This window comes from Emydura macquarii, unplaced genomic scaffold (genome assembly GCF_026122565.2).
Source record: "Emydura macquarii macquarii isolate MOO-44397 ecotype Brisbane River unplaced genomic scaffold, CSIRO-AGI_Emac_v2 contig_3122, whole genome shotgun sequence".
Lineage (NCBI taxonomy): Eukaryota > Metazoa > Chordata > Testudines > Chelidae > Emydura > Emydura macquarii.
The window spans coordinates 5,884,869-5,912,619 of NW_027133259.1; the positions used below are offsets into that span (position 1 = coordinate 5,884,869).

The following is a 27,751-nucleotide window of genomic DNA, read 5'->3' on the forward strand; positions in this document are numbered from 1 at the left end:
AATACAGAGCAAATCCATATATGTGACACATGTTGTCTAAAACGTTGCCCTTTAGTTTCAATTGGGTACGTTATTCTTCACTTCCTGCCCTAAACTGTTGTGTAGTGTGTATTTCGTACAGTTATGTCCCACTAAAGTCAGTGGGAATCTTTCCATTGACTTCATTGGGCATTGGATTAGACCCTTAAACAGCAGCTGTGTTCCACTCCAGAGCTGGATGAATTTCAGGGGTGAGTCAAACAATCTCCATGTGTAGCATTGTATATCACTTGAAAGTTGTGAAATGCTTTGGGATTGTTCATGATGAAAGTTGACGTGGAAGAGATTGGTCTGTACACTCTAATAAAAATAGTGCACTATTGAAATTATATCGTAAATCCAAAAATAAGAAGTAATGATTCTTATCTATGAGAAACTATAGCGGTAACTGCTAATTAATTTATCATTAAGAAGGCATCATCAATTCCATTAATAATCCCTATCACAGGCCTTTATAGACTGTCAGGTAAACTTTAGTTTAGCTCTTTAAAAGTTCATGAACACCCACACTGCTGGTTGTCAGACACGCAAGAAGTATTATTTCTCAGTGTTTATTTTCTGGTGTTTGGAGTTTTAAATTCTTTCCCTAAAGTCAAAGTTCACAAAGCCCCTACAGAATGCAGAGACGTATGGATGCCATATGAAAAAGAAAATGATTACCTATTCCTGGAAAAGCATAATGGTTGAAAAATACTTAAAAAGAAATTGTTAAGAAGGCAAATGAATACAAACTGTTGTTATTTAAGGTATTTGGCACCCTGCTGACTGAGGACTGTGTTAGAGAAATGGTTATTATGTCTTATTCATTTGGATGTGTATTTTTCTGCATAAGAAGCCAGTTAATGTACATGAAATTGCCTCATTAAATATATTGTTAGGAGTGAGGGGAAAGACAGGGGACCATTTCATTATTCATACACCCACCCCCTTGAGGGAGTTTTGATTGTTCTCTAAAGGAGTTTTCCTGAAGACCTAAGGGGGCAGATTCTCAGCTGGTGTGAATTGTGAGGGCTCCATCATTGGCGCTCTGATAATTTACACCAGCTGAGAATCTGTCCCAAGGAGTAATTCCTAATGAGAGAAGGAGAGATTCTCAGCTACTCAAATGCTGTAATAGAATATTTGGTAAGCAAACGCTTGTGGGGCCACTGCAGTAATGAGAGGGATGTAAACACCCAGGGCCTAATTCTCTTCACGCTTATATTGCTTTTACACCAGTGTAACTCTGTTGACTTCTGTGGAGTTGCTTCTGATTCTCACCATTGCAGGTGATAGATTTTAAAGCTAGAAGGCACCATTTCTGATAACCTGCATAAAAAAGGCCATAGAATTTCATCCAGTATTTCCTGTACTGAGCTCAGTAATTGGGGGCTGAACTACAGGTACTCCTTTAGAAAGACATCCAGGGTAACATTTTCAAACACACAGAAGCAATTTTAGCAGTTTTAGCCCCATTTTGAAAAGTGACATAGACTCCCCAGTCTCATGGACATAGGCTCAGAAGTGCCTAAGTCACTTTTGAAAATGGAACTTAATGTAAATCCATTAGGCAATTTTGAACATTTTATCTGCTACGTGGGTCAGAAACTCCAGTGGCATAAATCGGCATAGATGCACTGACTTCAGTCATTGAGGTCAATGGAGCAATGCCAATTTACACCAGCTGAGGATCTGGCCTCCTAAATGATGCAGAATTCACCACATTCTTAGGAAACCTGTCTCATTGGTTAGTCACCCTCACTGTTAAAAATCTACTTATTTCCAGATCTGACGCCTAGTCGTAGGCCCTATCCCCTGAACCATGCTGCACTGATGAAGGCCCTGCTTTTTTGTTTAATGATGATGTCTTTTGATTTTGCAGGATACAGAGAGGTTTCAGTCCCGCAGTCAAGAGCTGGAACATAAACTCAGTTCAAAAGAACAAGAACTGGAACAACTGGTTCAAAAACAGAAAAGGGTATTTAACCGCATTATATAAAGAACTGTAGATAATTCTGATTTGCCCCTGTGATTTTCCTTCATAGTTTCTTTTCTTCACATATTTAGGAATATTTCAACTCAGAGAATTTTATTTTTAAATAAAAGCCATTTGAAGTAAGAGGTCACCATGAAAGCTGCAGATCCACCCTAATGTCCTTTATAGAGGTTCATAGATTCCCTGGTCACAATGGACCATTGTGATAATCTAATCTGACTCCCTGTGTAACACGGCCCATGGAACTTCCACAAAGCAATTCCTAGAGCAGATATTTCAGAAAGACATCGATCTTGATGTAAAAATTGTCAGTGATGGAGAATCTACCACAACCCTTGATAAATTGTTCCTGTGGTTAATTATTCTGACTGTTAGAAATTTACAACTTATTTCCAGGCTGAAGCTTCAACTTTCAATCATTGGATCGTGTCATAATGTATATATTCTCTTTACTGATTTTATTATTGAACAGCACATTCATATCCTTATAAAGGAATAATACACTATCAGTTTGTGCTATGTTATATAAACACACAAGGTAAAACTTTCTAAAGCATCCGTCTCTCAATTTCAAAAGGGATCTTAGGCAGATAGGAACTTAGTAGAATTTTCAAAAATGCTACCAATCGGCATCTTTAGTTGCCTAAACACCTTTACAAATCTGTCCCTTAGCAGCCTGAATCTCATGGAGCTAGGTCCCTAAATCACTTTTGAAAATGGGAGTTAGGCTCCTAAATCACTTATGTACATGCTCCTGAAAAGTTTGCCCATTGTCCTTTGCTTTCTAAAGTAAGAGTTTCTCTCACAAGGCATCATGAAAACAATGGGCCTGATTTTCCACTTTGTTAGACCACTTCTGTGCATGTAACAGCTTCCTGCTGCTTTAATTTATGCCAGGGACTAGCCTAGTGCCTGGACGGCCTGGGATCTGGAGACTGCTGTGGTATCTTAAAGCTGTCATTGAATGCCTCCAACCCAGATTGCTCCCAGTGCTCCTTGGCTGTACTGAGAATTAGTGCCATAAAAGTCTCTCCTAAGCCCAATGGACCTGATTCTTTTCAATCCCGTGTCAGTTTTATGGCAGTGAATCTCCACTGGTTCCACTAGAGTGCCCCCTGATTTACACGCATGTACGTGAGAATGCAATGATGCTCACTGTTCTCACCAGCCTGTCATGTTGCCAAATCTGTGTCTGCTGTAATTTGTTCCACAGTCTGGGGAAGCACAATACTTTTATTCTGTAAAATTGCCATAAATCCCAGCAAGTTGTATCCATAGTGGCCATGAGGTGGATTTAATACAATTTAAGAAGTGTATTCACTGCTGGTGGAAGGCCTGAGACTGACAGCTCTGGAGACAAATCTCCTCTATTTAACGACAAAGGAAATATAACTACCTCTCTCTGGTAGTGGTGACCTGAAGGTCCACTCTAGTGAGGAGCAAGAGAAGTTCTGTCTCCACTAGCTATGCTGTGTTCGGATTCTCCTCTGAGGAGTTGATCCAACTCCCGCTGAAGTCAATGGGCATTGCACCTGGGTACCAGAGTGTTAACTGGGTTTTTAGTTTGCCAGCTGTGATAATGCATTTTTGTGTGTGATGTGGAGACCTGCCCCCTCGGGAACTGGACTAAGACCATCATTTTCATTTCATATAAGTCACCAAACAGCCAACTGATGGCAATTACCTTTGGATACATCTACACTGCAAAGAAAAACCTGCAGCATTGAGCGTCAGAGCCTGGGTCAATTGACTTTCATTGGGCTTGGGCTGCAGCATTAAAAAAAGGAGTGTAGATGTTCCTACTCAGGTTAGAGCCCAGGATCTGAAACTAGCCAAGGTTCCTCACCTAGAACATCTACACTGCTATTTTTAGCCTGGCAGCCTGACTCATGTGACCCTGTGTAAACTGACCTGGGCTCTGAGACTTGCTGCTGCAGGTTTTAATTTGCAGTGTAAACATACCCTATTGCTACAAATTGTAGTATTTTTCTCCATTGCCTGTTGCAGCTGTTGTGCAGGGCTGCGTGCTAAATATCTGCCACATTCCACCCAAGAGGTAGCTGTATTTCAGCAGTGGATTAAATGTACTGTGGGTGGGGGGGGAGGGCTTGTAAAGCATTTTGGGTTCTTTCAGGGTGGAACTGACTATATATATGTAAGATATTATTACTCATCATTTTATAATGGTTATATTTTAATCTTAGATATTTTGTTTCCAAGTAGATTTAGACATTCATTATCAATGAGTTACATTGAGTTACATTATCAATGAGTTACAATGACTTACATTCATTATCAATGAGAAAGGTTGTTCTTTGAAAATCTTTAGCTGTATCTTCTTCTAAACTGTTTGGTGTAAGAGCCTGGGCAAACTTGAAATTGTTATACTTGGATTTTAATCCTTACTTATTCAGACAAAATTTACAGTGACTTCAGTGGAAGTTTTGTCTGAGTAAGGACTTCATGATTAGATGTGCACGCGCACACACAAACAGAGAGGCCTGGTCTACACTGCCGGCGAAATTCGGCATAGCTTGAGTAAGTCCTGTCGACTTCATAACTTCCATTTAGTGCTCTGTCTCTGCTGCACTGCACCAATGGGAAATGCATACCCATTGACACAGCGCTACGCTTTTTGAGGTGGTTTTATTAGATCAACTTCCAAATCAATTGAGCAGGTCTTCACTGCCACTCAGTTGAACCGGATTAAATTGATCTGACGTCAGTGAAATTTGCCACTGACAGTGTAGACATAGCCACACTCTCTCTCTCTCTCTCTCTCTCTCCAGTCCAAGAGTCATGCTATTGAAGGACAGGATTTATGCACTGCTATAAAATCCAAATGCCCCTTTTATATATGGACATGCTGTTGAAAAGAAGCCAGCACTGGATTGACAGGATTTTCTTCTTTTATTTTTATTGTCAATGAAAGGTATATATAGTCAGATAGAGATTTCAAGTGCAGTTTATTGTCATTTTAACAGCAGAGTGGTGCTCTTAGCCATCCTAAATTATAAGATGTGGCTGCTCTCCAGCTGAGTAATGAACTCTGATTTTTCCACCCAACAGTGTAATTCAGTGCAGTTTTGTACAAAGCTTAGTTTTCACGTTTATCTCTTTCCTCATATCCAGCAATTGGGGCCCAATTCTTCTTCTTCCTTACACCTGTTTTTAAAATGGTATAGCTTCAGTGATTTTGTGGAATTACTCTTGCTTTACACCAGCATTGATGTGTGATCAGAATTAGGCTCTCAGTGTCTAATTCGTGCCTTAGTCAATTCCTTCTCCCTTCCTCTTAAATTGAAATGGACTTTGCCAATTACAGTTGTTCGTTGAATGAGTGATGGCTATTTAATTACAACATCCTTGCTGGATTAAGAAAGAATCTCTTGAGAACAAGACAAATGCCTTTTTCCAAACTGCATTAATTAGGCAAAATTGTTCTTACATTTTTTACCCATTGTAATTATTCCTGTAGTGTGAGGGATTGTAAAATATGTGAAGAGAACCTGCCAGCCAAGACAAGCTGAGGGCTGCTGCTACTGACTCAGCCAGAGAGAGGGTCCCTTATGGATCACCTGGCAGAGCTGCTGTGTATGGACAAGGGTAGATTAAGTGCTGATCCAAATGTATGCTGACAGGGAACCCAGAGGCCAACAGAGTGTGGCTCTGCAAATACAGAGGGATCTATATCCTTGCAAATGTAGGTCCAAGATCATGCATCAGGGACAGTGAGCCACTGCAAGCCAATAAATTCCTTGGCCCAGTCCCGTTTGCCAGCTGCCACCACCTTGAATTGTCAGCATGCTCCCCTACTGCATATTATCTGTAATATCCCCAAATCCATAGCATGCTAGCATTTCAAAGAGTAGGTAGCTGGGTTCAGCACGGAGAGCACTGACCTTGCCTGGCTAAGATGTGTGTATAAGGGAGGCAGCACATTAACATGGCTCAGTAGAAGTCTTGCACTGGGAGAAGACGGTAGATGGGGTCTGTGATTGGGATAAAGGGTAGCTGAGTTTCTGTCCTTGGGGGAGGTTGGATGGATGGTTAGCTGGAGGTCTAGACTAGGAAGTGGAAGGCATGTGGCAATCTGGTTAGGTATACAAGAGGGTGAGTTGGGGCTGGATAAGGAAGAAGAGGGGGTGTTAGTTAGGAGGAGAAGGAAATGAAAAGGGATGATGAGTTCAGAAGGAAGGAAAATGTTTGCCACTGAGGCAATTACAGGGGAACTATCTGTTTGTGGGGCAGGGTTCCAACATTTGATGAAGCTAGGTCTCATTTTGCCTTGAAGGTACCTTCCAGTTAAGTTAAGTTTTATCTGGGGTAACAACAGGATTTCTGGCATGGACCAGATTCTCAGGTCCAATGAACACGGACTTCAATGGTTCCAATGAACACGGACTTCAATGATTTACACCAGCTGAGAATCTGACCCAAAAGAGTCCTTCCACCAAATGGGAAACTTGCGTAGTTGGAAGTTTCTAGTCTAATGTCCAGCCAACACTTAGCAGATACCCAGAGGGTCATGTAAATAATTTGAATTGCTGTGTTAGCATAAACCTACACATGTTTGTGACATACTCACTAGTCTGATCGTGTCTGACTGACACATTTACTACCATGCACAATTCGAACTGAATCACTCTATACTCACTGTTGTAAGTACTATGCCCTGTAGTAATCATGTGCAAGATTAGACCCTGTGTTACTACAGTATTATAATGGATGCTCTATAGCACCTGCCATAACTGTTTCCAAATCAATTGCCATTGTAAACTTTTGTTTTCAGATGGTCATAATGTCCTCAAATATTCACCCTTTGGCACTGAGATTCTCTATACTTGATCTCTGCTTGAAGTTTTTGCTATTCTCATGCTTTTGGTAGGGGGACAAATTTGCATAAAAAAGAATTGCCTCATTAAAACACGGAATCATAAAAATGTAGGGCTGGAAGGAAGCTCAAGAAGTCATCTTGTCCAGCCCTCTGCACTGAGGCAGGAACAAGTAAACCTAGACCATCCCTGACAAGTGTTTGTCCAACCTGTTCTTAAAAACTTCCAGTGACAGGGATTCCACAGCCTCCCTCAGAGCCTATTCCAGAGCTTAACTACCCACATAGTTAGAAAGTTTTTCCTATATCTAACCTAACTCTTTTGCTGCAGATTAAGTCCATTACTTCTTGTCCTACCTTCATTAGATATGGTGAACAATCAATCAACATCCTCTTTATAACAGCCTGTAATATATGCAAAGACTATCAGTTCCCCCCTCGGTCTTCTTTTCTCAAGTCTAAACACACCCATTTTTTAACCTTCCTTCACAGGCAGGTTCTCAACCTTTTGTATTTTTTGTCGCTCTCCTCTGAACTCTCTCCAGTTTGTCCACATCTTTCCTAAAATGCAGTGCCCAGAACTGGACACAGGCCTCACCAGTGCTGAATAGAGCAGGACTGTAACCTTCTGTGTGTTACATATGATACTCTTTTTAATACACCCCAAAATAATATTAGCCTTTTTGGCAACTGCATCACATTGTTGACTCATTCAAAGTGTGATCCCCTCTAACCCTCAGATCCTTTTCAGCATACTACTGCCTAACCAGTTACTCCCCATTTTGTACTTGTGCATTTGATTTTTCCTTCCTAAGTGAAGTACTTGGCATTCCTCTTTATTGAATTTCATCTTGTTGAATTCCAAAAAATTCTCTAGTTTGTCAAGGTCGTTTTGAATTGTAATCCTGTTCTCCACACTGTTAGCAACCCTTCCCATCTTGGTGTCATCTGCAAATTTTATAAGCATACTCTACACTCCATTATCTAAGCCATTAATGAAGATATGAAATAGTATCAGACACAGGACTGAAACTTGCAGGATCCCACCAGATACATCTTCCGAGTTTGACAGGGACCCATTGACAACTACTGTATGAGTACAGTCTTTCAACCACTAGTTTGCTTAAGAGAATGTCATGTGGAACTGTGTCAAAAGCCTTACTAGAATCAAGATATATTATGTCTACTGCTTCCCCCCCATCAACTAGGCTAATAACACTGCCAAAGAAAGAAATTAGGTTGGTTTGACATGATTTGGTCATGATAAATTCATGTTGGCTACTACTTATTGTCCAGTTATCCTCTAGGTGTGCTACAAATGGATTGTTTAATCATTTGTTCCAGTATCATTCCAGGTATCAGAGATAGGCAGACTGGTCTATAATCCCCAAGACCTTTTTTGTTCCCCTTTTTAAAGATAGGTATTGTGTGCCCTTCTCCAGTCCCCTGGGATGTTCACATCCTCCATGAGTTTTCAAAGATAATCACTAACGATTACAAGATTGCTTCAATGAATTCCTTAAGTATATGTCACCAGGCTCTGCTGACCTGAATACATCTAACTTATCTAAATGTTCTTTAACCTATTCTTTTCCTGTTTTGCCTTGCATGCCTTCTCCCTTGTTGTTCTTTCCCCTGTACCATTTCTGTGAAGACTGAAGCAAAATAGGGATTAAACACCACACCTCCGCTTTCTTGATGTTGCTTCTTTAAAGGAAAAAAAATTGCCTTATCAGGAATAGGAGAATAGTGCTGGTGTGGAAAAAACCTTGGGATCCACAGTTTTGGAGTCTCTTGGCAGTTTTTGCCACATTTTGTAAATTTTAAGGTTTCATTTAAAAAAGTTTCTAGACCAAATTAACTGGTGATTTTGGCTTCTTTTGGATGCTCTGATAATGCAAAGCAGTCAAAACCCCAGTTTAACCAGCCAGTCATAGTGGGTTTACAGCTGTTTTGCATCCTGGTCAGATGGTCAATACTGCTATACTCTTTATTCAAGCATGAAATTTCTGTCCAGTAGAGATGCTATGGTACTGTTTGATTCATTTAAGATTTTTACTATGTTTGACTCTATTTCCTGTCACATGTAGTGCCACTCCCCCACCAGCGTGACCTATTCTGTCATTCTTATATATTTTGTACCCTGGTATTACCATGTCCCACTGATTATCATCATTCCACCAAGTTTCTGCAATACCTATTATACCCATATCCTCATTTAATACCAGGCATTCGAGTTAACCCAACTTAGTGTTTAGACCTTTAGCATACATATATAAACATGTATAAAATTTGTCAATATTTAATGTACCAAGGTATCAAAAGCTTTAAGCCTTAGTTATAAGTGTTTCCCTCATCCACCGAGGAAAACAAAACAATACCTTGTGACTTTTGTGATCAAAACTAAACAACTTAGGTTGGCTTTCAATGGTCAGGTATCAGCTACTCCTGATGAACTATTTGTGAGCCTGTGAAAGAAACGCTGGCCTAGTCATTTACACTCAAGAGAGATCTGTGACGGGAACAAAAGAAGTGTTTAAGCTTGAGGTACAAGTTGGTAGTGGAACTGGGCAAAATTTTCTGGACAAATAGACTATTTTCTGAAAAATGCAGTTTTTGGTTGACCAAAACTATTCTTGAATTTGAATCAAATTTAGCAAAATGATTTCAGCCAGGAAAAAAAAATCCAGAAAGTCAAAATGTTTCATTCTACCCAAAACAGAATTTTTTCTGGATTTTTTTTTTTTTGGTTTAGCCACTGAACTGAAAAATCAATTATTCATTTAGCTCAAACTGGCAGATCTGTGTAGGGAAAGCTGCCCAAACTGAACTCAGAGCTGTCGGTCTTTGCCTTCCAGGAACACAACAGAGACAAACAGAAGGTGTGTTCCAATCCTCTCATTCTGTGTGTCTGTCTCAAAGATTGATCTAGTGTCACCTTAAAACTCCCAATACATGTGGCATCCTTTAAAAAACATGTTTGCTAACACCACAAAACAAAAATAGCATTCACCTATTTCTGGGATGGCATTTGCCTTTTCTGGCAGACTGTCTATGATTTTAGCCCATAGCCCTTATTTCCCATGACTTTCTTCTCCCCTGCTTCCAGAGCCATGTTCTCTCCCACAAGATGGCCCTTTTGCACCCTTCAACCAGCACAAAGGGGCTGTACTCTGGCCAGATCTATCCAGATGGGATTCATCCTGGTGCACGGGAGCCCCCACTGGTGAAGAGCTGGTGTACTCCGCTCCAAGTTTAACCTTTCGAGCCCCCCAGTGTAGAGGGATGAGGAAAAGCAGTAACAGCCTCATCGTTTAGAGCACCTCTGAGGATGTTCTAAACTAAGGCAGGGCCCAGCTCAGCATAGAACTAGTCCCACAACTACCCCTTCAAGCCCGCCCCAACCCCCCATCAGCTGCTGCCAGGGCTTACTGAGCACGACTGACAACCTAGCCCTCGATATTGCTAAGTAGATATTACATGTCTTAAGTAACAAGGTCCCATCTCCAAACATAAAATAAATACATGCTGCATTCAAAAAAATGTGGACCAAACACAGTTGGTACCTTGGCTTTCTGAACCTACTTTACCATTGCTGTTTCAGTAGCAGGTTGAACCATTATGCAGCTCTTTTATACACACTAGGAGCTTCTGTTACTTTCTTATCATTCTTTCCTTGTGTCCACTTTGGAGAACGAGTCCATTTTCAATGGTTTCATTTAGACTTTCAAATTAAAAAGCCCTCCTCATGCCAAGCTAAGATGGCTCAGTAAGTTAGAGACATTTCCTCTTTTCCTTTTCTTCCCTCTCGCCCTAGCTGGAGGGTCAGTGTAAGGAACTACACAACGACAAACATGAGACCAAAGTGGAGAACACCAAGCTGAAGCTAACAAACCAAGAGCTGCTGCAGGAACTGGAGGGAACTTCCCAGGAGTTAATCATCGCCCAGCAACAGTTACAGATGCTCCAGAAAGAGGCTTCAAGACTACATGAAGAAAAAGAAATGTAAGTGACACCAGTAACCTTGCTTGAAGTGACAGGAAACCTGATTCACCTTGTGCAGTGACTTTTATGTCTGTGCAAAATACATGTGATGTTGATAGAGTCTCATGTCGGTGATGACATACTAGGATTCAGCAAACACTATTGATGAACATGTGTATGCAAGGTCAGACTAATGCAAGAACCACAAACATGGTTACATGTGGAACAAACAATTGTCCAGGGCCATTGCAGGCTGTTGTATCCCTGCTGTGCGCTGTTCATTTTTTTTCCCATAAGGTGTTGTCATTAACCACTTTGAAGCAAGGCACACTATGTCAAATCTGCTGCCACCTTGCTCTGTTGTGGGATGTTGCTTCCCAGTTGCTGAGATCAACCTGACATGCTGTCAGATATGACTTCAGTGTGCTTTTATATCATTTGTATTGGCCACCATGACAATGGGTGCCTCACTTTAGCTAACCATGGAATACGGCTTTGGGCATTCTCAAGTTGATCTTATGTATGAGATGCCCAGATCAACATAGCTGAGCTTTTATGAGTATGCTTTGAATACCAGACGTCCGGCAGTGATTGAGAATTGCAAAAACACAACTCTCAACTCACAAAAGTGGACACGTTTCACACTTGTTTTGAACTCACTTTTCACAAGCTACGTACAGTGACTACACAAAGTTCAAGGTGTTGGAGAATGTCCCACTTTTTGTACCATGTTTATTTAAATATTATTTTGCTTTAAAGAAGCAAATTCTTAGTGCTGTGTACTGAAATCGGCAACATTAATAGCATTGCACACCATAACAAGGTGGTTCAGATCCTGAGCTGTGCAGCAACTGGCACTGCTCAAGAAGAGGTGGGCAAAACTCATTTGTTTCTTGATGTTCTTGACTGCAGAGGGCCAGAACAAGACCTGTGCAACACTACTTCCATTTTAAGGGATATTTAGTAGAGGGATGGTAATATATTTTCCACTGAAACTATGTTTCAACAGAAAAAGGGCTTTTCAGTTCAACAGAATTTTTGCAAAAAGTGTCTGCTTTCTGCACAAAATTTCAATTTTTCATAAAAAGCAACCCTCCCCCAAACCTGAACACTTGAAAGCCAAAAAGTTGTTTTTTGGCGGGGGATGATGAAAACTGAAATATTTCTGCTTACATTTGGTTGAGAAATGCCTTTTGGTTCCCTGTGGGAATTGTAGTTCAGATGCCTCAGGTTCTCCTCTATAGGTTGGACTCTCTGGTCATGCTACATTTCCCATGATGCATCTCAGTTATGGGACTGCCATGGTGCATCAGCTTCCCCAAGCAAGAGAGGAGACCCTGGTACATCATGCAAAATATAGTTCAGCCAGGGAGCCTGGCCTATAGAGGAAAATGAGAACATGAGGCATTTAAACTACAGTTCCCTTGAGATATTGTGGCAGCATTTCAGAATTTCTGTTTTCAGCTAAAACATTTTGGATTTCAATATTTTGCTCAAAACTCAACATTTTCTGCAGGGAAAAAATAAAACTATTTTCCAGCAAGGTCTAATATTTAGAGGATGGAAATTGGGCTGAAGTGAAACAAGTCTTGTGTTGGCCCTCTGCACTGGGGTAATTATACCTTAATGCTGGAATTTTCAGAAGGGCTCAGATTCTTACAAGTAGGGCCAGATTTTCAAGAGTTTAGCTCCCATCTGGGTACCTAAAACACCAAGTGTCACAGTGGGACCTGCTGGCCTTTAGGTGTCTAAATAGCAGATGAGCTTTTTTGGAAATCTGGTCCCAACTGCAGGTCCTGAGCACTTGAAAATCTGGCCCTAAATGAAGGCCAGCTACAGGCCTCAAACTCTCTTTCCATGAGCATTTATGCCTAACGAACCTTACCCCCACACTAATATTCATGAAAAACAATCAGGGAAAGCATGGATGTTGCTAACTTGAATTGGATTCAGAATCAGCAAAAGTTTCATGACTATTTCTCCCCCAAATCCAGTAATTTCAGCTGCCGATAATGTAAAATCAGTGCACAGAACTGTGGGAACTCAGCACCTCTCTGGGTAGGACATCGTCTTGCGCCAAATAATGCTTGCTCTTTTCATAAGGCCATTGGACCAAACTCTACATAGATATTGCTAATTTAATCGGTCTCAAACATGAAAGGAATATTCCTTGACTAAAGCCACCCGGAGCCGAGTCCATTTAAAACACATGGGTCAGATCCTTACCTGATTTACATAGGCTGAGGATCTAGTTCTATGTTTTGAATGCAGCCTCATTTTTACATTTGTATGTGTCATTTATAGTTTTGAAGTGAATGATGGAAGTATTTCCTCCCCCTCCCTGCAAGATCATTTCCCCTTTGAGGGGCCTCCCTTGTGAGCTACAGAGCAAAGTCCATGTTGCAATCAGTTGCATGCTGATTCTAAAGGAAATGAGGAAACCAGTAGGAAATCTGTCCGGTGGTATCTCAGCTGCTCTCCGTTCTTGTGGTCAAGCTACTGAATGATGATGATGATTTTCCATTTGTAAAGCACTTTTGATTCCGTAGAACTTTATGGAATTACCGTTGGATAGCACCCAGTGCTTCCTGCAATGGTGTAGCTCAACACAGCCCGCACTGCAGGCCAGTGACTCTAAGGCACTACTGAGCTGTTAAAAGCTGATCTACTGTTCAGACAAGTAGCACATCACACGCCACTGAAAAGCAGAAAAGGATATGGGACAGACCCTCAACTGGTGTAAATCCGTGCAGCCCCATTGAAATCAGTGGGATTATACGGATTTACGGCAGCTGAGGATTTGACTCCATGTGTTTAATGCCGCACAATAGTTTAGGTCAGGAAATGGAGAGGACTCATTTATCCAATCAGGACATCTGGCTAACCCAATTGTCCATTACCTGTACTGAAACTTGGCCAGCACAGCAAGGTTAACGCTTCTAGTCTTGTGAAAAGTGTCATGGGATCTTTAATGATCACACGTGATCAGGACCTTAATTTTAAGTATCATCTGAAAGACACTAGCTCCAGCATCCCAGAGTAGTAAATTGACTGCATGAAGAGCCTGAAAAGGAAAATCTTCTAACTCCTTGGTTGTTAGTTTGATTCCACCAGCAGTAACTAACCAAAAAACAAAAGTTAGCATAACCTGGTCATGCAGTCCTTGCTATGGCAGAGCTGCATTTGATGTCAGTGACAGTTTAGCCAGAGTAAGGACTGCAAAACTGAGCCGCAAGTGACTCTCTCTCAAGGTGGTAGGAAGCAGTCTATAAATACTGTGTTATCATGCTCATGACAGATCTATTTCTTTGTTTCTCTGTTGTAGGGAGGTATACAGGGTGACAGAAACTTTACAGCGAGAGAAATCAGGACTCCTTAAGCAGCTGGATTTCTTAAGGTAACACACATGTAATATGCAGGATTTCTTGCATTCTCATTATAAAACTATCACCCCAAACCAAGTAGAAATGCTATTTGGGGATTAACTCAAGCATAAGGAAATTCCTCAGCGGCCTGGAGAGAGTGGAATATCTTGACATCATCTGTCCCATCACAGTCCCACCCCAGGGAAAGATGGAGGTTATGTCAGGGCATGCTGCACTCTGGCTAAGTTGTACTGTGAAATAATACCTAGGAGGCTGTTGTAGTCAAGTATAGGTCAAAATAGTCGTGAGGCTGCTCTGACTTATGTAGTGAGTCAGGCCCTAGATATGGGAGATTCAAAGATGGCTTAAAGCTCCTTTTGCCTTTCATTGCTGCATCAAGCGTAGCTCATCCAGAGTGGAGACTATTTGTTTAAAAAAAAAATCCAGCTGATTATCTGCCTAACATTTTTTATTGGTATTACTACTGCATTTGAAGCATTTTCTGGGCACTGTTTAATGCCCTTTTGAATGTGAAATCGTATTTAAAATAAATATCACCACATTTTTGTTATCTGCATTATAAGTACACTTGAGCAATAGTCTTCCATCCACTGTGCATTTCAAAATATTGCAGACGGGGTCATGTGCAATTACATCAGAGGCTCCGAAATTCTAGTCTGAGACCCGCTGTTGGTTTGCAGTGCGTTTGCCATTGTACGCCACTGTCCCCCTCTAGTGGTGGTTGGATCACAGATAGAGGTTGATGAATCTGCTAGAGCTTTGGTTAGCTGACCTGGATTTTTCTGTTAGCCAGGGCAATACACATCAACCTCTATCAGTGACCCAGCTACCATGAAAAAGTGACCATCCAGAGGGGGTGTGGCTTAGACCTGCAGAGAGCTGGCTTGTCACATGGAGTGCATCTTCTCCATTATTTCCAGCAGATAAATTGCATTAAGAGTAGCTAACCACATTTGTTACTTTCTGAATGCTACTCTTCTACTTCAGCAATCACTGTGGCTGTCACACGGATGTTACATGGTTGTGACTGGTCTACACAGCTGTGGCAGGAAGCGGGTCCACCAATCTCTCTATTAAGATGTGATCCCAGCTATGGAAAAGTTTGAAACCCCTTGATTCAGAGTAAAGGAAGAATATTGTTCATGGCTTGTTTCCACATGTTAGAAGCTTTTGATTTGACGTTGATAGATTGAGGGCCAGATGGTCTACATTAGTGTAGCCTCCACTGAAGAATTACACCAGCTGGGGAACTGGCCCTGTGATAATATAAATTAGCTCAAGTCAAAGATGGAAAACAGCAGAATAAAGACAATGGATTTCAAGAAGGCAGACTTTATCAGATGCAGAGAACTAGCAGGTAAGATCCAGTGGGAAGCAAATCTAAGGGGAAAAAATTGAGTTCAGGAGAGGTAGGCTGTAGAATCTCCATCACTGGGAGTTTAAGAACAGGTCGTTAGACAAACTGGGATGGTCTAGATAATACTTTGTCCTACCTCAGTGCAGGGGACTGCTGGACTAGTTCACCTATAGAGTCCTACATTTCTCTAGTTCTATGGAGAAAAACCAATGTAAAACTTTATTAAAGACATATTGAAGTAAAGACCCCAAAGATCTGGGTTTCGTGCTGAATAGTGAAGCAAGCATAGATTCTAAATTTCTGCCATAGTTTGCTGCTTTTTACTTGTTTACTTCCCCTACAGAGAAAGGAACAAACATCTCAGAGATGAACGAGACATATGTTTACAGGTAAACAAATATCATTTAATAACTCTAATTATCTGTAGATCTCTGTAGAGATCAGAATGGCACCAAAACCAGGGGGCAGAATGTTATAGGGGGAAGAGATTCTTGTGTTATTCCTCTCCTCCCCCACATTAGGCACCTTCCCAGTTGAAAGCAAGATTTATGGCAACAAAAGGTCTTTCTTAAATAAAACTAAAACCCACGGGAAGCCAAATATTTAGACTATAAAACTCAAGCTATTTTAGGGGAAGGAAGTGAATACTGATGAACCTAGTTTATTAGAAGCTAAAGAGACAATCATGAGGGAATGAGAATCTTCAAATGGAACAATTAAAATTCAATTGTGTTTATCCAATCAACAATAATCTCTTTAAATGTTTGTAAATCAGTGCAGTATCTGAGTACTGGACAAAGATAATTGCATTTTAAGAGTCCTATCCTCCTGCCAATGGATACAAATCAATCCCATTGACTTTGTATCCTGCAGCAGGACACTAGGTCCCCGGGACCTGAAAGATACCATGGCTTCCTTTTCTCTACTAAAGATAATTCAGATTTATGATGTCTGATCATTTGCAGAGGTGATCTGTTTTCTCTTTTTACAAGAAGGCGTGATACACGATCAGTTCATCAGCTGGTTTAAAGACCATAGCTCTGTTGATTTCATTTATTTCAATGGAACTCTGTTGATTTACACTGCCTTATGATCTGGTCCACTGGGTCTATAAGGGAGATTAATTGTTGTAGGATCTAGATTTTCCATGTTTTATTTGTTTATCTGGATTTGCCTCTCTGCTAATCCATCAATGACTTTGTTGTTCCCATCACTACATTATCTAAAAACAAGCAAGAAACAGGCTGTTTTATTAACCATAACAAATAGCAGAAGTAAATTAGTAAGAGAAATAATATATTTCTGCAGAAATGTAACACAAATGCTTCAAAAGCCAACTGGAAACAAAGATCAGGATCTGTCATTGGCAAATATGTAGAGGGAAAAGCATCACTTAAGAGGTAAGAACTTAATTTTGCTATTTGACATATGTTTGATAGTTATGGGGAAGGTGCACAAAAGATGTAGAATGCTCACTTCACCATGATTGTTCTTGAAATAACCAACTTGGAACTGTTAGTGTAATATTGATATTGCATGGATTTCAAAGGTGCCCATTGGTATGTCATCTGAGTGTCTATGTTCCCCACACTGGCAATGAGGGGTTTAATGAGGCAGATAAACTGCACACCGGCAGTAAGAGGGTTAAGGAGAGTCTGTGACCCAGCTGACCCCGCCCTGCTAAACCGACAGCCAGTGTCAGGCATGGAGAGGGGAGTTAAAAGGAGGACATCTAGCCCAGATAAGGGCTGACCAGGAAGGAGAGCAACTCAGCAAGGGAAGTCTGATTGCAGCTTGCAGCCAAGAGCATAAGGCAGGTTGCTAACTGGATGAAGCATTTGGTGGATGGGATGACTAGGTCCAGGAAGACAGACAAGAAAGGACTAGTCACTCAAAGACAATTCTTGAGCAAAAGGGTAGTGTCCTGCTGACAAATCCTCAGATGCACCTGATGTTTAGTTCACTGTTTTCCTTTTAGTTTTGTACTCTAACACGCTGGGAGTGGTAAGACTCCTTTGTACCTTAGCTGGAGGGCTAAGGCACCTTGGCATCAGATCTGAGAAGGGTGACAACCATGGGGGACCTGCGGTACAGGAGTCACACCCTGACAAGCCACCAAGACAACCCAGTTACAGTGCTCTTTTAACAAATTAGAAATCTAGGGTCATATTTTCAGCTATGGCTAATACACTGTCCCTGCTGCTTAGGCGTGAAGAGAAAGGAGGTTTAGTCATCTTTAGGCTTCCTCAGTTCTGGGAACAGTAGGAGCCAGATCTGTACCTGGTGTTGCTTGGATCAGCATTAATGTGGCATGATCCTTTCAGGAACTTCTGTTAGAGGAGTGCACCTCCACACCACCCCTTACTGTAGATAGCAGCTGACTAGCTGTCATGCATTAGACCATGGGACAGATAAGACATAAGAACATGGGCAATTTCAATCTGAATGACATGATCATAAATATGAAATAAATGGGAACAGGATTTACGGTCTCCAAGTCATATTAACAAGCTTCTTTTGGGCAAAGAAAACCTGGGTAGAGCAGTGGCATGTCACCTTGATGTTATGGGCCAATGTAAGAGTCTCTAAAAGGATATAGAGTGGGTGGTTCAGTCCTTTGAACTGTGAAATTATGAAACACCATGAATTTAAAGAAGGGTGAGAACTTGTAGGTGGAATTATATATAGTTTAGGTACCGAGAGCCAGACATTCAACTAGCCTACCTCCAGACATGTCAATGGAATTATGCTGATTCATACCAGTTAAGTATCTGGGCCTTACTACTCAAGCCAGAATTAGGTCTCAGGTAGAAAGGTTTTGTTCATTTTGAACAAGCAACCTGGGTCGCTTACAATGGCTACTCCAACCAGGTTAGGATGAGCCTAAATTCACTTTTATTCATGTCTGAATTTTCAGCCAAAAATATTAATATTGTTATATTGCCTTCTGTATGGGTTATATATGTATTACACTGATTTTATACACACACTCATATAATGAATGTTTAACTTACTTTTCAATAGTCAATTGACTGTACAGTCTAACTCTGCTCTACATAATAGATATTGTAATGGACTTGCTTCTGCACTCTGTTACACTAATTTAAGTCAGGAGTAACTCCACTGGATGGAATTGCACCAGTGTAAATGAGATAATCAGGCTTAATGTTATCTTGTAACTTACTTATTTCTAATCTTTATCTAGCCAATCCTCTGAAGAAGACGATATTTACAATAACTTAAGGAGGAGAAATTCTATTGGTTTGAATGGATATCTTTCTTCAGAGTCTGACCATGGTACTAGTGGGGGGATGACTCAAACAAAACATCTGCAAAGAATAATATCTATTGAAGAAGATCACCTACCCCAGCTTCTTGATATGCCACTTGAGAAGCAGTTAAGCAAGTGGACAGAAGAAAATGACAGTGCCTCCCCGGAAAAGGAAATGGATGAGAAGCAAATTGTACCATCTCCAGACTATATACCATCATCTCCCAGAGGACAGCCAGTAGGGAAAGAAACACAGTCAAATGTAAGAGAACAATTTACCTTAAATGAAGATGGAGGGTATAATATAATAAATTACTTTCACAAGCCAAAATCATTTGGCTTCGCTTTTATAGACACAGGTTCCACCTATACAATTTGGGTGCACATTGTTACTCGTCTAATTGATTTGTGCATGCAGAGCGGATTACTTAGGCCTCTGACTACTTGATTGCATAAGGTGCCTTAATGCAGATTTGTGCCTAAAATTCATTTTGATGGTGTGTGGACAAGCCCCTGGAAGCAGGGGGCAGCATCCAGGCCCCTCCCTCTGGGGCCTTCTCAGAGTGGGACCACCCCTCCCAGCTATCTCCTGCCGGGAGCAGCCTAGCACCAGGCCCTCCAGCAGGGCTGGCCAGTAAGCAGGCCCGCTCTCTGGAGCGGTATGGAGGGTGAGGCTCTCTTGGGGTTGCTAGGGAAGGGGACGCAGGCCCACCCATCTCCACTGTGTCCTAGCCCAGTGTGTTTGCCACGGGGTCGGCGGGGCTCCTGCCACAACACGCCGCCCAGGTTGCCACAGACTCAGCCACAAACTTGAGGCTGCCCCTGGGCTTCTTCCTCCCCAAAACCCCCAGTACCTGCCTTCTTCGAGTCACCTACGAGGCCCTCCTCATCCACAGGTGGCAGCTCTGGCAACTCCATGGCTTCCTCCACGGAGGGCAGCTCTTCCGGCAGGTTCTCCAGGTCCCAGGCCCTGTACTGCTCAGGTCAGGCCTCCTCCAGCTCCCAGACCAAGTGCAAGACCACCTGTTCCCTCTCAGCATGGGTCTCTGATCTGGCCCTAGCTGGGAACCTAGGAGGAGAGGCATCCTTCTCCCTCAGCCATCCTCTCTTGACTGGGCTCGCAGACCTGGGTTTTAAAGGCCTGGCTCCGCCCCCCTGCTTCCGGTCAGGTGGTGTCCCTGGGGCTTTTAAAGGTCTGGCCCTGCCCACCTGTTTCCAGTCAGGGGTTTTTGCTTTGGGGCTCTACCAGCCAGGGTGGGGCTGGCTCCCCCTCTAGATCCTTCTCAGAGGGGGACTACCCCTCCCGGTTACATGGTGTAAAATAGGGAAGTCAGGCATCAGCTGAAAAGATACCTAAGTGTTATGATAGTGAGCTTCCAAGGAATTATGTGAATTAAATTAAACATTTTCTGTAAGCACATTAGGAAATTTCTTACAATCTTTATAAGATCAAGGTCAGTTCAGCACTGACTCAAGCTACAGTACTAAAAGGTAGTTATGGAAAAATCTCACTGGATATGTTCAAAGTGAAGATGAGACAGTCAACTGTTTAGGGACTGTTTAGGAACATTGAAATTATGAGAATACTGGGAAATGGGACTGGAGGATCCACTAAAGTGAAGAGCTAGTTAAAAAGAAGGGGAAGCTTTTTGTGAACACATATATGGAAAAATTGTCTTTTTTGTTTTTGATCAAAATTTGAAATCTTGATTAAATTTTGAACAAGTTTTTATAGCAGATGGAAAAATGGGGTTTGGGTTTTTTTTCAGTTTTTGCAAAACTGAGAAAAAATTATCTATCTTTTTGGGTCAAAGTTTGAACAATTTTTTTTCACTGAAAAATCAAAATTCAGCACATTTCTTCTAGCTCTACTCTGACATTAATGTTTGCATCAGAAAACTGAATTGTGTGCATAGTCCTGATTTTATAAAATTATAGTCAGGAAAGAGTAACTCTGCAGTCAAAAACCTTACTCCCACTGTTATTCCCTTGTAGCTAACTATAATTACTATCTAATTTTAGTATAGCTATTAAGTGTGAGCCAGTGTTTGATTCCTGAAGTATATTTAAAAAGATTAAGGTATGGAAAAATAGGTATGCTCATTCTTAATTATAGAGCTCTCTTTTCTAAAAGAAAACGGTACTATGCACATCTTTCAAAGTGTCATAAAATGCTGCCATGGTTACATAATGACTGTTATAATTGGCGCACTTTTTTATAAAGTATAACCAAGATAGAGAAATGCCTTCCCATTAAAAAAAGGAAAGCTCATCACAGCTACTTAGATCATTAATATGAGATCACCACATGGTACTTTTTGTACTGTTCTGAACATAGAAGTATCCTCATTTATTGTGTACTTCTTACTCTGGACAATTGGATCTTTCCTCCACTTACGATTAAGTGGATCCTTCTCAGAAGATAACTGCTGAACTCATTCAGTACTTAATTAATAGAAAGATGTCCCAGTGCTAGTTAGCTGTCAGAAAATGTATTATCATGCTGTTGTACATTAAGGATTTTAATCAGAGAATTAGCTTATTAGTAACATTAGATGGCAATTGGAAAATCTATTAGCTGGTTTCTTAAACAAATTGATATGAGGAACTTAAAATATTGAGATTGCTCAGTATTTCATCAAGTCCTTTGTATTTTAGAAGCAGTCATTTTTTTGAGAAGTAGCATGGTCTAGTAGCTCAGAACTGTGTGTAGAATTCAGGAAATCTAGGTTCTATTCCCAGCTCTTCTGCTTGGGTGATCTTGGGAAAGTCACATCCCCTCTTTGTGATTCTGTGAATCCCCTCCCACCCTTTGTCAGTCAGATCTTTGGGGCAGATACTGTCTCATGCTGTGTGTTTATACAGTGCATAGCCCAATGGGGCCCCAACTTCAGCCGGGGGTTCTAGGAGCTACTGTAATACAAATTAATAACAATAATAATGAATGTCTGTGCCAAAATTCTGCCCTCAAATGGGTACACTTGGCATCCACAGATATCAATGGGAGCTATTGATGTGCACCCGATGGAATAATCTGACTCCTCTGGTGCTTTGTATATACCGCACAGCACATTTTGTATATCCTTGCTTCCAAAAGTCTAGGACTCCCCGAAGTATAACATCACCGAAATTAGAGAGAGAAAAGTCCAACTAGGTCATCTAGCTCAGCTCACTGCCAGTGAAGGGACTATCCCATCACAACATGGGCTCTCTTGTGCCCTTTAACCCCAGCTGTGTCCTGGTTGTCAGGCAGAACCTCCTCACCCCAGCAGGCTCCCACTGGGAAGCATGGTTCAGGGCAGGGAGCATGCCCTCTTCTCATAAGAGGTTGCAGCATTTCTTTCCCTGCATGGACAAGCAAGCCCATGGACTAGTTTGGAAGGTGGGGGCACAGGACACTCTCTTCTTCCTGCTGCCTTTGAGATGACTAGCACTCCACGGGTGCTAGAAGTGAGCAATCCCTGTACTAGAGATTACCGGTTGTGAGTGTGACCACTGCCAGCTTGTGAGGTACAGCCACTCTGATCTCTTGCCATCCAATGCTAGGACCCTGCTTCCCTTTCCCTTCTGGCTTTTCCCACCAGCATGGCTGGGAGAGAGGGGGGACTGTTGTTCCATTAGTGACCACCCCTACCACATGCTATTCAGTTTGTGTGGAGTTGGTTAAAGCTGCAGAGGAGGAATCACTCCTGCCGCTGCTTCGTAAGTTGCAAGGAGTCCCTATGGGGATGTGCCGTGTGGAGTGGTTGTCCCCCTTCTTCTCCAGTCGACCTCATCCCACATTATGCTATACAGTGGATCTTCAGTGTAAATGCCATGCAGCGTCTAGAGGTGATAATGTTATGGAGGCAGAATTATACCAGATAATCCTATAGCTCACCCATAAAGCCACCCAGGCCCTGTTCTCAACAGGAGGCCTTTCTGTTCTCCACACTGCCTTGGGGAGGGGAGCATCCAGACCTAGATGTTTTTAATTCCCTAGAGTTTGCTTTCCTGAAGTCTAATACCCTCATACTGCTACTTTCTTTGATCCCATTCCTTTCTGTACTGAGTCAGGGAGCTCAGGATCGCTGGTAGAAAGCCTCCCTCTTTACCTGACATTCCAAATGAATTGGTTAGTTGCTAATATTCTGGGAGCCCCTCATCAGAAGGGAGGGCAGAGCCTGTGTAAATCAGTTCTCTTACAGAAATTAAGGAGCCTTTTTCTGTCCCCAGCACAGATGGAAAATTTCTCAGGGAGGGCACCAAAGCAGTGCAATGTGCCAGCAACCTCCACATCACAGTAGGGCCCATAGCTGGGCAGCCCATCTTCAAAGCAGGTGGCACTGGTTAGGATGTTGTAGCTAGGGTGCCCAAGGATGTGCTGAAGCAACCTTCTGTGGGGACCCTGTTAAAGATTAAAATTACACTCCCGATCCAAAACCCATCGTCTGCACTTCATCTGGTGAATCATGGAAGGAGCTGCAAGCCAGGCTGGCACAGTTAGATACAATTTGCCTCTCTCTGTTCCAACAAGATGGACCATTGACGGTTTATGCCTTCCACCCTGCACACTTCTATTAAACCTGCCAACAACTGACATATATTACTTTGGTTGTGTGCTGTGCATCGGAAGGTCACGAGCAGCACATATCATTGAGATAAAAATCTGAGACCACATTGTAAACCTAAGAGAAATTTATATTCCAATAACATATGGCAAAGTACCTTTCCAATTCAAGACCTAATAGTCTGGGCAGAGTTTATTTCTAGCCTTGTAACTTCTTTCTGCAGAGCACAGGTTTCCAAGCAGTGACTGATTCCCATGTTGGGAGGGGGAAGAAATTTTGCCCACAGGACAGATTGGTCAGGGCATAGGGTTAGACTTCTAGTGCATCCAGCAGGCGGTCATCTGAAGCTAAGTGTTCAACTAAAAACTGCCAGAGACATAACAAGCTATTAGCAGCTGCAGCTCGCACAGCTGGAATCATTAGCAATAGCTGTTGGATGGCTTAGTCCTGACATAAGGAGATGAAGGGGCTCATCTCTATGCTTGGTTTAGATGCGGCATTGGAACCATTTGTCGGATTACAAAAGTATGTTTTCCTCAGCAGTGGGCCTGATGCATCTGATAGGGAAATGGCTGACTGGGCAATTCCTGGGTTGAGCTGAGACCCAAAGGGCCCTCAGACTGCTAACCCTACCGATTTGTGTGTGGCAGCTGAGGATGAGATTTTTTTTTATGCTGGCTAACTGAGCTATTGTTGTGAACTAATAGAATTGTGGTTTAGGGCCTTTCAATCCAAGGTGTGTGTGTCTGTGTGTTATTTCCCAGCACCCAGATTTACACACACTGCATGATGATTGCTGTTCCAAATAGGCGCAGGATAATTTTCAGAAGACTTGAGAAAGTGCCTCAGGCCCTGCCTACACTTACCTGGGAGATTTGGCGGCAGTCGATGGGAGTTACGCAAAGTACGCAAAAAACATGCGTAACTCCCGTCGCCTGCTGAGCGTCTCTTCTGCGCTCCGTCTGCACTGCAGCGTTCCCATCAACGCAGCGCTACGCTACTTGTGTAGCTGGTCTTAGTACGTCGATTTCTGGATCGACTGAGCGGGTCTGCACTGACTGCTCAGTCGATCCAGAGAAATCGATCTGACGGCGGCGAATTTGCTGCCGTCAGCGTAGCCGTGGCCTGAGAGGCGTGGATGAATGGATAGATACGCTCCAAATGTTGATTCTGGTGAATGGATTTCTTACAGTTAAAGGACACTGTGGAGTACTTTTTTCTCTAGCACCAAGACAAGTATTTTTTCCCCATAATATGTCAGTATTTTCTTAAGAGCACTACAGAATATTGGGTGGGCTAGATTTCTACCTAGCATTGAAGGGAATGCCAGGCAGACTGCCTACTGGAAGATCTGGGCCAGCCCTCAGTACCCTCGTGCACATGTTGGAGTGCCCACTCTGCATTATAGGGGGTAATCGCCATGCCTCTTTTTCTACAGAATTAGTAACGTGCATCCCTCCTGGCCTTCCTCCTTCAGCCTCTCTGTCCGAGAGCAGCACAATTGTTCTGGCACCCACTGCAAACTCACTGGTGCAGCTCCGTTTTTCCCCGATGCACTACAGCTGAAAATATAAGGGAAAGGATTTTAGAATAATGACTTACTTAAAATAGATCAGAAATATTCTTCTCCAGCATCCCACTCAGTTTAATCTACGGAACACGGAAAATGTGCAGGCAAATAAATTATTCTTCCCTTATACTCAAGAGCTAAAAGGTGATAACCCCACCCTGCCTAAGATTAACAGCTGGATTAATTTGGCCTGATTCTCCTTTCATTTCTATCAGTTTTGCACTGGTATAAATCGGGAGTAATTCCATTGAAGCTCATGAAGCTACACCAGTAGCAACTGAGACCACAATCAGGCAATAGAATGTGTAAACCAATTGATAAATTTGCTTGTGTTCTCTAGGTAAAGACACACAATCCAGCATAAAGTTTAGTGCGGGTGGATCTTCTGAACAGAGCTGTGCAGCGCTTTTTGGTTTCGATTTGCAGGGGTAAATGCAAAGCTTTTTATTTCTGCTCACACGGGGCTTGCACCCCAAAATTTGAATGGGAATCAGATAGAATTGCTGAGTCCATGGAGTTATTAAACCAGCATGAGAGCTGTATTTTTTTTCTGTTTTGGACTAAAAAGAAAATTACGTTGACTCAAAAAATTGAGCTCAAAGTTGTTAGAAATTCTTGGGAAAAAATACAACTTTGATAAAAATTCAATACTTCACTCCTTCTGTTATGTGACAAAAAGGCTCGGAATTCACAGCTAAGAACTCTACAGAGTCTTTTACTAAAACCAAGGGAGGCCAGACTCGATACTGGGGATGTCATCGAGGGAAAACAAAAACAAATAAACAAAAAATTCTTAAGGTTATTTCATCAATCCCCAAGAATGAGAAAAGGTGCACCCTCAATTTTTTCCCTCCTTTGCAGGTCATGTTTAAGTCTTTACAAATCAGAAAAGGCAACAGAGTTCAGAGTTAGAGTTTAAATTGTCAACTAACTTTTGTCCTTACTTGAAGGAGGAGAGAATATACCGTGCCCCTGATCGCTTATTCAAGATAGTTTTTGTGGGCAATTCAAGTGTGGGAAAGACTTCATTTTTAAAGCGATTCTGCGAAGACCGCTTTTCCCCGGGCACATCTGCTACTGTGGGTAAGTTTAAGAAACATGGTGATGATGTTTCCAGTAACATGCAGAGGCTCCAGCCAAAACTGCATCCCAGTTGTGCTAGGCACTGTACAAATGCATAATGAAGGAAAGTCCTTGGCCCAAAGTGGGGAAGCGAAGAGACAGAGAAGTGATGTGAGTTACCTGAGGTTACAGAGCGGATTAGTGGCAGAGTTAAAATTAGAACCCACTGATGGAATCCTCGACTCATTGAAGTCAATGGCAAAACTCCCGTTGACTTCAATGGAACCAGGATTTTTCCTCATGTCTCCTTGTGCCCTTATGACCATCCCTGAAATCATAATTGCTCTGTACAAGATAATCTTTGAACAGAGCAAAAGCGAAAAATGTTAACGATAAATTTACAAACCTGGGTGCTTAATTTGTGCCAACATAGCATGCGCTTGCATCTGTTGCACTTGCAACCAGACCTTTAGACTATGTGCATAATTTCCTGGGGCTCCCAGAAGGAAGGCGCTGATGTAGATTTGGGGCTGCAGTTTAGGTGGGTAGTCTTTAAATGTAACCCCTAATGCGCAACAGTAACTCATGACAGGTGTGAATCACACCACAATGTTGGTGGTGGTTTGGCTGGCCTGCAAATACAGATAAGCCAAAAGTAACACGATAAAGATAAGAACTGCTGATAAGACTGACAGAGCAGACTGCGCAGAACAGCTGGTCAGTCATTCAAAACCCTGACAAACCGAGGTGCAACTCAAACCTGCTTCCATGGAACTAGATTCTGGTAGTGGAAATATCCTCCACAATCCTTCTGAATTTTCTGATTACTCGCTGAAGGCATTAGGACCAGATGCTACTTCCATTCAAGTCAGTGGCAACACTCCCAATGACCTCAGTGGTGCAGGAGCAGATCCAAGTAGCGTGTTGCAGAAGGAGGTGGTATATCCGAACAGTTAGAACAAGTATTACTATAAATATCCAAGGAGTGTATAAACCAAAGCTGGAAAGAACCTATTTAAGCATAGTAGGCAAAATTTTCAAATTTGCCCATATGGCTTAGGAGCCTAAGTGATGTTGATTTTCAATGGGACTTCGAAGGCTCCTAAATCACTTAGGCTCTTTTAAAAATGTTACTCATCCTGACTTTTTGTGGCTTAAATTAATGTATTAACACATTTACATTTAATATTTTTGTTATTACTTTCAAAAATAGCAAATAAAAGCTGCCTGTTCTTAGTCTATTGTTAAGGGCCAAGATTTATTGTATGCCTTCTGAACCAATGAACACAAGTTAGAAATATTTGTGGTTTGTTTAAACATGAGACTGTTACCTTTAAACTACTATGAACTTGATCAGGCCATCAGAAATGAAACTGAGTGTATAAAAAGACAACATGTGCTGTGTTTATAGGTATAGATTACAGTGTGAAAACTGTGACAGTGGATAACAGCCAGGTAGCCCTGCAACTCTGGGACACTGCTGGGCAGGAACGGTAAGAAAATGCCTTAATTTTTTACTCTACTACTCTGTGAATTTAGAAAATAGCAGCCTGGGGCTCAATCCTGCTCCTCAGAAGTGGGGAGAAATGGGCATATTATCATTGAGTTCAGCGAAAATGAGAGTAGGCCTTTGATCCTTTCCCAGCAGGATCAATATTTGCTAACGGGGGTGTTTCAGGCAAATCCTGCCAGCCTGTTGCAGAGACTCTTAAAGAAATAGTCC

The 27,751-nt window shown here is 41.9% G+C and overlaps 1 protein-coding gene across 1 annotated transcript in view; it reads left to right on the plus strand.

Annotated features, from left to right (window-relative positions):
• Positions 1-27,751, plus strand: part of CRACR2A (calcium release activated channel regulator 2A) — a 58,305-nt gene that overhangs the window by 20,342 nt on the left and 10,212 nt on the right. Inside the window, exons 8-15 of the mRNA XM_067531060.1 lie at positions 1,901-1,996; positions 10,666-10,853; positions 14,158-14,229; positions 15,919-15,964; positions 16,884-16,975; positions 18,781-19,108; positions 25,917-26,049; positions 27,440-27,521. Of these exons, the coding sequence (XP_067387161.1) occupies positions 1,901-1,996; positions 10,666-10,853; positions 14,158-14,229; positions 15,919-15,964; positions 16,884-16,975; positions 18,781-19,108; positions 25,917-26,049; positions 27,440-27,521 (1,037 nt within the window). The remainder of the gene's footprint in view (positions 1-1,900; positions 1,997-10,665; positions 10,854-14,157; positions 14,230-15,918; positions 15,965-16,883; positions 16,976-18,780; positions 19,109-25,916; positions 26,050-27,439; positions 27,522-27,751) is intronic.